Source organism: Frankliniella occidentalis, unplaced genomic scaffold (genome assembly GCF_000697945.3).
Source record: "Frankliniella occidentalis isolate FOCC.00 unplaced genomic scaffold, Focc_3.1 Scaffold64, whole genome shotgun sequence".
In the NCBI taxonomy this organism is placed as follows: Eukaryota; Metazoa; Arthropoda; class Insecta; order Thysanoptera; family Thripidae; genus Frankliniella; species Frankliniella occidentalis.
The window spans coordinates 555,017-568,439 of NW_026267194.1; the positions used below are offsets into that span (position 1 = coordinate 555,017).

General features: G+C 38.8%; 3 protein-coding genes across 3 annotated transcripts in view; 2 read left to right on the forward strand and 1 right to left on the reverse strand.

Moving 5' to 3' along the window:
• The window catches only part of LOC113217270 (aryl hydrocarbon receptor nuclear translocator homolog), a gene marked incomplete in the record, with an annotated part of 19,366 nt that extends 13,929 nt beyond the window's left edge, over positions 1-5,437 (forward strand). The window contains 11 exon segments of the mRNA XM_052268141.1: positions 42-214; positions 486-658; positions 784-931; positions 1,023-1,229; positions 1,307-1,429; positions 1,516-1,674; positions 1,757-1,907; positions 1,988-2,163; positions 2,239-2,565; positions 2,654-2,831; positions 2,915-5,437. Of these exon segments, the coding sequence (XP_052124101.1) occupies positions 42-214; positions 486-658; positions 784-931; positions 1,023-1,229; positions 1,307-1,429; positions 1,516-1,674; positions 1,757-1,907; positions 1,988-2,163; positions 2,239-2,565; positions 2,654-2,831; positions 2,915-2,963 (1,864 nt within the window).
• A 57-nt stretch (positions 5,438-5,494) lies between these two features.
• LOC113217269 (structural maintenance of chromosomes protein 2) lies at positions 5,495-11,470 on the reverse strand. The gene is made up of 20 exons (XM_026437084.2): positions 11,303-11,470; positions 11,045-11,194; positions 10,791-10,952; positions 10,583-10,693; positions 10,370-10,507; positions 10,035-10,175; positions 9,784-9,933; positions 9,476-9,665; positions 9,201-9,376; positions 8,942-9,060; positions 8,700-8,838; positions 8,467-8,613; positions 8,123-8,386; positions 7,776-8,036; positions 7,408-7,686; positions 7,088-7,282; positions 6,784-6,984; positions 6,486-6,701; positions 6,193-6,402; positions 5,495-6,105 (listed from the first exon to the last, which is right to left on the reverse strand). Exons 1-20 carry the CDS (start codon positions 11,468-11,470, stop codon positions 5,617-5,619), a joined length of 3,906 nt encoding a protein of 1,301 aa, XP_026292869.1. The 3' UTR covers positions 5,495-5,616.
• Positions 11,471-11,664: 194 nt separating this feature from the next.
• The window catches only part of LOC113217273 (uncharacterized), a 9,477-nt gene continuing 7,718 nt past the window's right edge, over positions 11,665-13,423 (forward strand). The window contains exons 1-7 of the mRNA XM_026437090.2: positions 11,665-11,813; positions 11,909-12,078; positions 12,160-12,290; positions 12,361-12,487; positions 12,579-12,929; positions 12,997-13,154; positions 13,246-13,398. Of these exons, the coding sequence (XP_026292875.1) occupies positions 12,045-12,078; positions 12,160-12,290; positions 12,361-12,487; positions 12,579-12,929; positions 12,997-13,154; positions 13,246-13,398 (954 nt within the window). The 5' untranslated portion in view covers positions 11,665-11,813; positions 11,909-12,044. The remainder of the gene's footprint in view (positions 11,814-11,908; positions 12,079-12,159; positions 12,291-12,360; positions 12,488-12,578; positions 12,930-12,996; positions 13,155-13,245; positions 13,399-13,423) is intronic.

Below are 13,423 nucleotides of genomic sequence, written 5' to 3' on the forward strand. Positions count from 1 at the left end.
TTATTTGACTAAACAATGCTATTTATTCTGTCATGTTTTAGCCGGGAGAACCACTGCGAGATCGAGCGGCGGCGGCGCAACAAGATGACTGCGTACATCACGGAGCTGTCCGACATGGTGCCCACCTGCTCAGCCCTGGCGCGCAAGCCAGACAAGCTGACCATCCTGCGCATGGCGGTGGCACACATGAAGGCGCTCCGTGGTGAGTCAGCGGGTATGTCATATCAAACTCGATCAAGAATTCTTTTGAAAAACGACAATTGAAAAAAAAAAAGATCTTTGAAGAGTGATTTGACTTTAAACAATAAGTTTTTAAGGGCCAAAATTGATTTTTTTTAACAATCATTTATGAATTTGTTTTCTCAAATTTTTCGACTGTGCATTCCCTGCTGGCTGATAATTTTAATATTTCAATTCTTTGCTAGCCTTTTCCCCTCATATACTAGGAACAGATCTCTAAGTTTTTGTCTCTGTTTTTCCGTTAGGAACAGGAAACACAAGTTCCGATGGGACATACAAGCCATCTTTCCTCACTGATCAAGAGTTAAAACACTTGATTTTGGAAGCAGCTGACGGCTTCTTATTTGTTGTTATGTGCGACACAGGCAGAATCATTTATGTTTCTGACTCTGTTGGTCCAGTGCTTAACCATTCTCAGGTAAACTTTATTGAAATAAATTACATAGTTACACCCACTATAGTTTTGCACATACAGTAGCTTCTAGTTTTTGTTTTTTTCCACCTAGTGGCAACACTTTGTTAAATTTTCTTCTTTTGTTTTAGAATGATTGGTTTGGAACATCTGTATATGATCACCTTCACCCAGAGGATTTAGAAAAAGTAAGGGAGCAACTTTCTACTCAAGAAACTCAAAATCCAGGCAGGATCTTGGATTTAAAGACAGGCACTGTTAAAAAAGAGGGCCATCAATGTAAGAGACTTTAATGATAATTTACCTAACTGTAATTATACCTAATTTTTGTAGCGATATTTGTCTAAATATGCTTGTATTATTTTTGTAGCTTCTATGCGTCTCTCTATGGGTCCTAGAAGAGGTTTCATCTGTCGCCTTAAAGTTGGCAACATGGGCCCAGATGCCATGGCAGCTGGCCACCTCAATCGACTGAAACAACGTAACAGTCTGGGGCCATCTCGCGACAATCAGAACTATGCAGTTGTACATTGCACTGGGTATATTAAGAATTGGCCTCCATCAGGGACCGATTATGGTAAGCTCCACACTGTGAATTTTTTCTCGTAATCTCATTTGTGTCTCTTGTTGTTTACCAAACTGTCATGTTCTTAGGTGTGCAAATGGAGTCGAGAGGGGAGGATGATGGAACTCATTGCTGCTTAGTTGCCATTGGTCGTCTTCAAGTCACTTCAACTCCAAATACGAGTGACTTGTCAGGTGCCAACAATAATTGTGGTAAGTGGTTTGTAGTCATCTTAGCTAAAATACCAGTTGTTCTTAAAACGTACCCTTCTTTAATTGACCAACTTTCTCATGTCTAGAATTCATATCCCGTCACAGTATGGATGGAAAATTTTCATTTGTTGATCAAAGGGTAATGAATATTCTTGGCTATAAACCTCCTGAATTGTTAGGGAAGTCATGCTTTGATTTCTTTCACCCGGAAGACCAAACTCATATGAAGGAAAGCTTTGAGCAAGGTAATTATACTGTCCTTTTGTTTAGCTTTGAATTCTATAAAATTGCCTTTTTAATTACTGTATTTTTTTAAAACTTTTACAGTGCTTAAGTTGAAAGGACAAGTTATGTCTGTCATGTACAGATTCCAAGCTAAAAACCATGAATGGTTGTGGCTCCGTACGTCAGCATTTGCCTTTTTAAATCCCTATACAGATGACGTTGAGTACATTGTCTGCACCAATTCAACCGCCAAGTGGGTGCAATCAAATTCTGAAAACATTAGTGTACCATCTTTTCTGAATGCGTTTGTAATTTGAATTTTATTTCCTCTAGGTCTCTGCATTCACCTGGAGATGGGACTCCTGCGGACACAAGTGAGCAAGTTACTTACCAGCCGCAACCCACTCCTCAGGCTCAACATCAAGGCCAGCCTGGACTCGACTACAGCTTGCAGAGAAGAGATGCAACCCCTGTCTACCAGCACATGCTACCGACTACGCATCTGCATGGTGGGTTTCTGGCCCTTCTGTATCTTGCCATGGCTTAAAGCAAGAATTAACCATGGAAATGATCTCACCTTCCAGATACCACGGTAGCTGCAGCTCAGAGCCAAGGCCGGCCCTCTAGTGTCCAGAACGTCTACAGCAATTACGACACCACCCCGTCTCCCATCGCCTACGGCTCTCCCAGCCAGCAGGCCCAAGGCACGGCCAACGCCGTCTTGGGTCGCATCAGCAAAACTGCAAACACCTCACCGACGCCCACCCAGGCGGCCTGGAGTCAGCAGTACAGTCAGCTCAGTCCGTCGCGGTCTCCGGGCGGTCCCACGTACACCCAGCTCAGTGGGGGCGCCCGTGCCGGGCCGCTCCCCACACCCTCCTACCACACCCCGACAGTCACGAGCAACACAGGTGACCCCCTCAGACTTGTTTTGTGTTTCTTTCGTCTTCCTGTTGCGAGTCTCTCGTGTTAACGCGTCCTCCTGTACCGTTTACTCAGCCGGCATGTGGTGGACGGGTGCCGGGACGGCCGAGGCGACTGGGACCGTCACTTCAGCAGGCACGACTGTGCAGACGGCCACCCCCCAGCAGCACGAGCTCACCGACATGCTGCAGATGTTGGACCAGTCCGGCGGGGCCTCGTTTGAGGACCTGAACATGTTCAACACAGGCTTCGAGTGAGTGTCAACATCTGCGCTTGCGTCATATATTCGATCTGTTCTAATTAGAGATTCAAACTCAAACCGCCTTTATTTTGCAGCCTTCAGCGAGAGGGTCGCTACAACGAGCCGTGGAGTCGGCCGGTATGATGATTAAATTAGGCTCTAGCTGCTGCCAGTTGGGGCAACTTTTAGATATTTTTCATTTCTTAAAAAAATATAGATGGTCATATTTTTACTGCTTCCCTCCATTCATCCTTGTTTCTCTCCCCTAGTCAGTTCATTTGACAAAAATCCGTACTACTATTGACATAACTTCCTCACGGAACTTATATTTATTTGGATTAAACAACTATATAGTTGATATGTACTTTTCACTTCATTGTGTTACTTTTCATACGTCACTCACTATAGCGTTTCCCAAGTTTTTAAAAAGTTCCTCTGCCCAACCATGATCTTTGAGTATAAATAGAGCTCAAGACAATGTGATGTTTAGTTAGGAGTAAAATTACCAAAAGTTTTTTCATTTAGCTTGAGCATCATTTTCTCCCCTTGTAAAATCATAAAGAACCAATGATTTTTCTGTATTTTGTAAGAAGCCATGTCTTATGTCTCCTTTTTTTTTTTTTTGATATGGTATGTGGTGATTTATACTAATAATTGTAAGTTTGCGCTTATTGCATTACTGAGGTATTGGCCTCATCTAGGAATTTGTAATGTGTCACATCTTTATCATACAAAGTAGAGTGCAAGTAGAGAAGAGGAAAGAAGTTTCCAATTGCCTACGTGTTGTGTACTCTTAAAGAAGTGTTTCCCTTTCATACTAGTAACTTTTACTCTGACTTGATAAGGCCTGTTATGATTGTACAAGACTGCAAAGCAGTGTCATAATTCTGTAGTGTAGAAGGGTTTTCATAATGGCTTCCATTCCGATCAGTTATATGTTATATGATGTAGTTAGATTTTCAACATTACCTATTTTGTACTACTAGGCTTGAGGAATTTCCTGAATGTATGTTATTGATTTTATTATTTTTATCCCTTGAGTTATTAAATTTGATAGTTAATTTATAGTAGTGATATTTTAATCTTTTTAAGTTGTTTTGATATTTTGTATTGGGTATTTTTTTTTCTTTACCCTTAAAGAATCTACTGTCAAGATGTAATAATCTCATAATCGGTATATAAGACGTTTTCCCTATTACTTACACTAGCAAGAGAAGTATTTTATTCCATTTTGTAGCTCTCTGGAAATCATTATAAATACTTCTTGATATGAATGGATGTATTTCTTTTCAACAAACATGATGAGAACTGACGTTTGTTTGTCTTCAATTATGTGAAGAATTGATTTCTTTGCAGTGTTGTAGAATGCAAAAAAAAAATAATGATGATTTTCTATGGTAATGCTTTCTTTGATTTGCATATTTTATTTTAATACTTTTTAAAAATGAAATGGTCTTCATTGAGATGTTGTTCACTCGCACTATGTAAGCTCTTTTCTATCTTAACTTTGTAAGTCAGAACCTCAAGCTTGGTGATGGACCTGGATATTAATGTGAAAACAAATTATGGTTTCCATCCTTGGGGGAAATGGGTAGCTTTGTATTGTTACTTCATCCTTTTATTGTTTCATCTTCAAAGTCATGACTGATCTGTGGTCTGCATTTACAGATTCTAATTTTGTGCTCTGGTGTAAAGTGGTTTGCTTCTGAATTCTTACTGTAGGATTAAGTATGTATCCTATGAGCAAACATCATTCCTTTCAAAATCCTTTCTCAGGGACTGGAGGGTTTTTCTTTCTTTTGTGATGCCATTAATGGCTTTTCTCCAAGTATTAATCCAGTGTTTTATTCGGCTAAGTGTTATTCTAACAAGTTTCCTATTTCCTGAAGTTTACCCTTGGAAACTGGTTTCTAAGTGACAACCAATCCATCACATTAGGGAATGGTGAAAGTACGGAGTTTTTAAATTCAAGTAGAATTTGAAAACCACCATATGTACTCAAGTATGAGACGCCTCTATTGTCTATGCAATCAGTGCCTTTGTTGCTGTTGAGGCTTCCTGATTTTCTGTTAGTGCAAAGTTGACAGCCCATAATGCAACATCCACTTTGAGGCTAACAGAAATTTAATGCTGCAAGGGCAACAGAGGGGAAAGCTTGAATGCTGTGTCTTATGATCGTGTGAATGGAGTACATATGTACTATCTGAGAGGAGTGTTAGCATTTATAATGATTTAAATTGTGCTTCATTGAGTAAAATATAGGTTAATTATGAGCATTCTGTGTCTGTGTGTAATAGCGGTTTGTTTGAATGATTATAATATTCGAACGGTTCATACCAATCTCAAAAATTCTAAGGAAGACAGAACGCAGTGTTATTGTATATCTCCACAAATACTTCTGTCAATTTGGCAGCTATAGCAATGCTGAAGAGTTAACTTCTCTATCATACAAGTGGAACCACCAAATTAAACAGGAAGGTTAATTGTGGAATTAAACTAGATATTTAAATAATAGTGAACTGTGCATTACTATAATTATAGTACAATAGAAATATAATAAGCACATATCAAGAAAATTTGTTATTTGGTTTGACTAATGAAAATTGATATTGGTGAAATGACTGTTTTGATTCCCCCTTCCACCCCACACTAAAATTTCACCACACAAAAAACAATTGTTTGAGAGATTTACATGTTTATTAAATAAAAGATTTCAATACTGTATGAAAATAGTGTGTTTTAACAATTTCAGATCATCAAGTAAAGTCAAATTACTAAAAATTGAGCCTAAAAGAAACTACTTTTTCTTCCTTTTTGCATTTTGGTTTGCAGTTGGATTACCATCTTCAGAATCACTCCCACTGCTGAGACCATCCTCCATAATCCCTTCATCAGCCTCATCACTGTCTTGATCCGCAGTTGTCCCATTGACAGCGCCATTGTTATGAACTCCATTGTGTACTCCATTATGCTTAATTCCATTGGTCCGCTTCTCACCAGCCAAGTTTACTTGTCTCTTGTTTGAGTTTCCATTTGGGACAGATCCATTTGGTACTTTTCCACTCTGCCCTGATTGTTCGGGCAGAGTGCCTTTATCTAAAAAATGTGTTCTTGATTCAGCTGTAGTACCAGTTTGCGTGCCTCCTTTCTTGCCCTTTTTACTTTCATCGTCACGATTTTGAACCTGTACAGTGCGTCCCACAGTAGACATACCATCTACAAATTTTGTTCGGAATAGTACATTGGCATTGTTAAACATGCCATCCTTCAAAGACACCACAATAAACTGCAAGAAAAGAATTATTTTTATTAATGTTGTTGTCAGAAAAACTGCATCAAAAGTGAGGAGGAACCTAACGTCACTATTACAAACCTGTGAGTGATGGAAATGTTTTTTCAACATAGTACCAATGTTTTGTGTGTGTGACAAATCTAAGGCTGCATCAACTTCATCAAGAATGTAGATGGGAGCAGGTTTAAATAAAAGCATTGCAAGAATGAGGGAAAGGGCAACCAAAGAGCGTTGGCCACCACTCAACTCATTCAGACTCTCTTTCCAAATATTACCAAATCCAACTTTAACCTACAATGTATGGCGCAGAGAAAAGAAAATTAAAACAAAGCCAAACATTGTGTACCATGAAAAGGGTTAGCAAATCAGCATACCTCTAATCCATCCAAAACACTCAGACCCTGAGGAGGTGTTAGTCTTGCTTTCGCACCAGGTAAAAGTGTGCTAAATATTGAACCAAAATCTTTGTTGACCTGTTCCCAAGCTTCCATTAATCTTGTCTTCTTCTTTTCATCAAGTTCAGCAATGACATTGCGAAGTTGCTGTTTATCATGCTCGACAATGCCTTTCTTGCGCAAGACTTCGGTGTACTAATGAGGGGAAGGACACACATTGTAAGCATCACATAAATGGAAATACCACACATCTCACAAGTAAAGAAATTTCATTCACCTGTTCCTCTTCCTTGCTCAATAAATTCATTGCACGGGTATTTAAATTACGGCCTAGCTTCTCCTTTGTTTCTTCTAGTTTCGCAAGTCTTTTCTCCGTCTCCTTTGGATTGTTTTCTTGGAAATCATATAAACCTCCTCGATTCCCAAATTGGCTTTTGTCCTTTTCAATCCACTCGTATTTGTTGGATAAGTTCTCCATCTGCTCAGAAATAACAGCCATATGATATCCACTTGTTTAACCATACACATCAAAAGTAAGAGAGGTAAACAGTAATCAAAATTTGGATTTCAATGTTACTAACCACTTGCTCACTGTTGGCAGCATTACTCTTCAACTTTTCTGAGTCAAGTTTGAGTCTCTTGATTTCCAACTCCCATTCCGAAAGGGATTTTTTTATGAGGTCTTGCCTTTTTTGAGCATCATGAATTTCTTTGTTTTGAACAGAAATTTCATGCTTTTTGGCTTTAACTTGCTCGTGCATTTCTTTAGCTGACACCTGAAAAATTAAGAATGGATAATTTACAAAATTGACAACCAGGTTCGGTAGGGATGATGCAAATTACTTAGTTGTGAGATACAGTTAATTCTATGATAACTACAGAACACTTAAAGGATAAATACCTTAGCCTCCTCTAACTTTTGAGAGAATTCTTCAATCTCTGTGGTAAGTTTTGCAATTAATTCAGTGATTTCTTCTATCTGCTTTTGACTTGAAATAATCCCAGATCTCAACTCCTCAATTTCTAAATTAGCTGACTCAAATTCTTGCTCATGTTTTTTCCAAGACACACGACTCTCTTCAGCTTTTTTCTTGAGCCTATCCATTTCGGCCTGAGCAGCTTTTAATTCTTTTTCACGGATAGATTTGGCATCCTTCATTTTGACCTCAATACTTTTGGCCTAAGGACAGAAAAATTTAAAATTATTCTTTTAAAAACAATTCCACATAAGAAAATTAATAATTACACCCGATTTATATCAGAAATAACCTTCTGCTGTCCTTCTTTAATGGTTGTCTCACAGGTTGTAACTTTGGCAGTGAGCTCGTCTACGCGTTCCTTCAATGATTTCACTTCAACCGTAATTTGATGCCTGTCAGTCTGATTAATCTGCTCCCTCAGCATTGCAGCTTGGGAAGCCTTCATTGCATGCTTCTGAGTCAGAGATTTGAACCGCTCTGCTAATCCAGAAACATTTCTAAGCTGATGCTCAATGTTCTTCATCTCTTCAGTATTTCTTTGGAGAAAATCCTGCAATAAGGCAGAATTAAAGATAAAATAGACAATCATAGACAAACAGACAAAAAAGTTAATGAAATAACATAGAAGAAACATACCTGAGCTGACCTCAGTTCTTGTAAAACTGAGAGGATCATTTGTCTATTGCCTGCAGCACCACCTGAAAGGGTTCCAGCAGGATCAAAGACATCGCCATCGACAGTCACACATCTCTTGCTAATTTCCTTGTTATATGTAACTTTGGCAGCTGCATCACAGTCAGTACAGATGAAAACTTGTCCAAAAACCCATTCCATGGCTGGACGTAGCTCGGGTTCAAATTCAATTAGGTCCATGGCTGAAAACACTTTTCCTTGACCACCCTGTAAAAGAGGAAAAAGAAAGAGAGGATATAAAAAATGTCTCTTGGTAAGATTGTCTGCAGACATGAAAAGCACATTACCACTTGTTGTGCAAGGCGGATCGTTCTGGCGTCCATGCTTCGACCAGTGATCCTATTGATAGGAATAATGGTGCACCTCTGCTGCAGCTGTCCACGCTGGAGGATCAGTTTGCTGGTCTCTTCATTGTCTGTGATAACAAAGTAGAGCTGGGCAGGAAGAAGAAAACGTTTGTTAAAACTCTTACAGCTCCAATAATATGTTGCAATGTAATTACTAGAAGAAAACATATTACCTTTCCACCAGCGGCACTCTCCAGTGCTTGAGTAAACTTAGGATCTTTCACTGTGAACATTCTACAGACTAAACCTTTCACTTTTCGTCGGTCAAAGTTTGGAACAGGATCCTGATACTTCAATGTGAGCTGTGGATACCTAAGTTCAGGATCAGGATGAAAATATACCAAGTGAAAACAAAGAGAGAGGAAGTGGTGGCTAGTTGAGCCTAAAAGTCTAAGATTAGAACAAATATGACTACCTGGTTTCCAGTACAGACGCCTTCTGTTGAGCACTCCGAATTTGGTTTCCCAAACTTACTCTTTGTTCCTCCAGTTTCTCACTCATTCCATCTTCATACTGAATTTGACTTATCTCACTCTGAAAATTTAAAAATTTATTAACTAGGTATGCAAAAATAAGATTGGAAATTATGCCTTGAGCATGGAGATAGTGCAGCTCATAGAATAAAAATAAAACAAGTACTATTTGAAAGTGAAATTCAATTCCTGTGTACATACAGCCATGGCCGTCACTTCCTTATCCAGTTTTGCAAGTGTTGCCACATCATGGGAATATGTCTTTGAATTTTCATTCAGGAGCTTTTCTTTCTTTAACAGTTCACTTTTGATGTGTTGCATTTCCATTTCACTTTGTTTCTTTTCTGAGCTGGCTGTAGATACAGCTTGCTTAGCAGCTGAGAAGGTAAAAAGTCAATACAGATTTTCATAAACATTTTAAAAGTCATTTTTAAGCTCATCAAATAAAAGAAAGTCGTCAGAAAAATGGTCCATACCCATTAGCTGCTCTTGAAGAGTTGCATCAGCCCCATCCTCGCTCGACAATAATCCTGCACTAACAGCCTGATATTTTCGTTGTGCAGCTGCAAAAGCTTCTGCGTCAGCTGCCTCCGCCTCTTTTAATGATGAGAATTTTCCACCAGTCTTACCATGTTCTGCTTGTTTTTGAGCCAGAATTTGCTCGTCCTGTAGAAGAATAGGCATCAGAACGCAATTTCATAATCATGGTCAAAGACAATGTAAGAAGAAATAGAAAAACCAAAACAACACAATAAAGAGTTGTAGGAATGATAACTTTACAAACCTCTTTCAAACTTTTTTCTAATTGCTTTTTTCTCTTTTCTTCAGTCGACAAGCTGTCTTTGTGTGCTTTGATTTGAGCAGTTAACTCTGCCTCAACTTTTTCTTTTGCTTTTAATTCTTTTTCCAATTTACCAAGATTACTTCCTTCCTCCTAAGAGACAAATCAAAAATAATAACACATTAAGAACTTTCTTAGAGAAATACAATCATGCATAAGCAATAGAAAATAAAGTAACTGTGGACTATAATCACCTCTCCAATTTTAGCTGTGATGGTTTCAATTAGTTGTCCAAGTCTGGATATTTCTTTTTCACCATCCAACATGCTCTGTTCACGTTTCTTAACAGTTTGATCAGCTACTTCCAAGCTACTTTGCAGCTCTTTACTCGCTTTCTACAATTAGCAAATATGTATAAAAAAATTAGAATAACATTTTCCAAGTGTCAGACAACATACAGCAGAATAAAAATTTAGCTTAAGGTAGCATCCTATTGTAGCGGACTCCAAATAACAATTAAATTACAGAGATTTGGAGCTCACTACAATAGGCTGCCCCTCAAACAAAGCCTTAAGATTCATGTAAATACCTCAGCAGTTTTGTATCGCCAGGCAATATGAATGCGTGAAAGGTGTTCAACCTCTCTGTTGACTTTTTGGTATTCTAGATACTGTGCCTTATCATCCTTGAGTTTCTGCAATCTTGGCCCAACATCTTGCTGAATGATCTGTCAAATATAAAATGAACAAAAAGTTGAAATTGGTTTACTTGACTTCTGCTTCAAATTTTAAAAGTACAGTACCTCATCAAGCTCATTAAGTTTTGAGTCTTTCTTCTCAATAGTTTTGTTGGCAGCTTGCTTCTTGCCTTCATACATGCGTGTACCAGCTGCTTCCTCTACCATGGACAAAATCTGTAATGTTGCAAGATCATTAAGGTAATTTAACTGTAATGATGGTAAAGCACAGTCCCAAATTTATACGTAGATCAATAATTGTACAATAACTTGCCTCTGGTGGTTTCATATTCAACACTTTAGTGATGCGTCCTTGCATAATAAGAAAATGAGGATTGTTGACATTGAGTTGGACAGAACAAAACATGTCCATGACCCTTTTGTTGGTAACATTTGTTCCATTTATCAAGTACTTATTTTTGCCTCCAACAACAGTCTACGCATAACAAAATACATTTACAATAAAGCACCTAAACGTGTTGGGAAAGCAGAATTCACAGTTCTACAGAAAAATCAACTTTAACTCACTTGTCTCGTGACAGTTATCTCGTCATATTGCTCATATCCAATTGGCCCACTTGAACGGTCTGAATTATCAAATTTAATAGTCACGCTTGCTTTGGTGATACCGGCTTGCCCACTTTTGTAGACCAGATCCTGAAGCGATCCTGCTCGAACCTGAGAGGAATGATCAACACAAATTCAAGCGAACACTGTATACATTTGGGGAAGCAGGTGATAACAACTTGGCAGCAGACAGGTTCAAACGGTACAGAGAAAACGTACCTGGCCGAGATTAGTGATACCAAGGACAAAACAAATCGAGTCCAAAATGTTGGATTTGCCACTGCCGTTAAGACCCGTGATTGCGTTAAATTCTGGATCAAATCCATTCACTTCAGTCCTCTGCCCGTAGGACTTGAAGCCGTCCAAAATAATCGACTTGATGTGCATTTTCAAGCGGTTGAGGAGCACTCAACACACACAAATTCAAGTTTCACGCATGGCACAAACGTTTCTATCGCATTTCGAGTCCAATTCACACACAAGAGGCCCAAAATAACATAAAGATACGTCTCTGTGCGTTTTGGCGGCAACAACTAACAATAACGATTCAAAAGGAGGTTAGCAGTTCAAAAACCGTTCCAACGAGCGACAGTGGCGCGGCGGTGGAGCTCAGGCGCGGACTAATATTTCCCTCTAGTTTTGTGTATTGAGTCTTTGTGTGTCTTGAGTCTCTTTGAAGTGGATGGAAAACTGATCAAAACTATTGGAATGATTAAAATTTAACTTCAAGGTAGTGTAGAAATCAAATTTGCATCACTCACAACCGATGTCACTTTTAAAGAGAGCGAGGGAAATTCCGGAAATCATGGTGATTTCTGTTGGTAGGCCTACGCTCGTCAGCTGAGGTTCGCTCCCATTGGTTGGACAGCTTTCGTCGCACCTATTCAAATGACATCTGCAAAGTTTCCTGGCGATAACCGCACCGATTTGTGTAACAAATTTTGCTACTTGTTGGTCCGCCATGCCGGTAGACGAGATCAGCAGCAGAGCTTTCAGTAAGTACGTTGACCGAACACCTCAATTATTGCACTGATGTAAAGGTTGTCCAGTGATGTAATCACTCATTCACCGCATAGCACATGACATTTATCGTCGCGTTCAGCTTGCTGCAGCAGTACTCGTCATCAGAAGCACCCCCAATGGTACATCGTCTGAAGCTCACGCGGCCGATCTACAGCGAAAATTGAAAATACTTTGGTTGAGTTCGGTAAGTAACGTTCGCGAGTAAATTGCAAATTTTCAAAGACGTTCTGCTGTAACATTGAAGGGATTTTCAGCCCTTGTCGCCAGGAGCAAGCCAAGTGAATGTGTCTGTGGATCGTCATATTCTTTTTCAACTGCAAGAATTACTTGCATTTCGATTAAATTCAGTTATCTCAGAAAGTTCTCATCATAGCGTTACAGGTTAGTTAAACTCCTTATTTCATATGCAAGTTAATTCCACAAAACTCTCCATTAAAAAGATGGAACGTTCATGTCATTAAACTTTTTACAGTTTGTTCTCAAAGTCAGAGCGTGAGCTATGCTACTAAACAATCAAATGATATCAATCAAAATGAAATATGGAAGATGCAAGCATTTTCCGACCATCTTCATGCCAACAGAGTTAAAATTCAAGCCTCTGCCAATTTTATTCAAGCAGTTATTCACTTGAAAGCACTAGCAGAGGCTCAGACCACTATTCCTTTCGATAAATATAACACCTCTGTCTCCTTATTGTGCAACAGAAAAAGTCAAGTTAATTTTCCATACAATTTTGAGGAAAGTCTGTTTGCACATCCCTTACCATCAGATGACAGCGGTTTTTGTACCACAAATGACAATGTGTACAAAAATACTGAGACAGGTAAGTGAATACTACAGATCTATGAGATCAGCTTTGGTAGATACTTCACCTGATTTCTTGCCAACAGTTAAAGGTGTTGCGAGCAGTGTTATCTTGTACATTGTGAACTCTTGTAATGCCGATGAACTTCTCCAAAAGAGTGTTGAATCAATTATTGTGCAGCTAAGGGATATTGCATTGAAGGATGATGGCATACATTTACATGACACAATTAATCAGTGGAGGGTAATATGATGTACACTGTGTGTAAACCATGAACATGTCATCTTTACTAATAAAATCATGAAAATATTCTATCCTAATGCTTAATTGACAGGGATCAGCTTATCACCATGCTATGGTTGCTTTTCAATCAGTATTTAGTGGTCAACAGATGAACATGCACAGAACTCTACCAGACCAGCAGCTATGTTTATCAATTTTACAAGAAATGCTGGAACATGTATCCAAGAAAAAGTATTCCTCTAAGGTTTGTAGTAAGAAAAAATAACATT

What these genes read in the sequence shown, in the direction of transcription:
- LOC113217269 (XM_026437084.2), bottom strand. Translation starts at nt 11,470, where the DNA reads ATGCACATCAAGTCGATTATTTTGGACGGCTTCAAGTCCTACGGGCAG. An exon ending in AGGAAGTGACGGCCATGGCT is followed by an intron (nt 9,061 to 9,200) that starts GTATGTACACAG and finishes TTAAATTTTCAG; the next exon opens with AGTGAGATAAGTCAAATTCA. An exon ending in TGAGCAAGGAAGAGGAACAG is followed by an intron (nt 6,702 to 6,783) that starts GTGAATGAAATT and finishes TCCCCTCATTAG; the next exon opens with TACACCGAAGTCTTGCGCAA.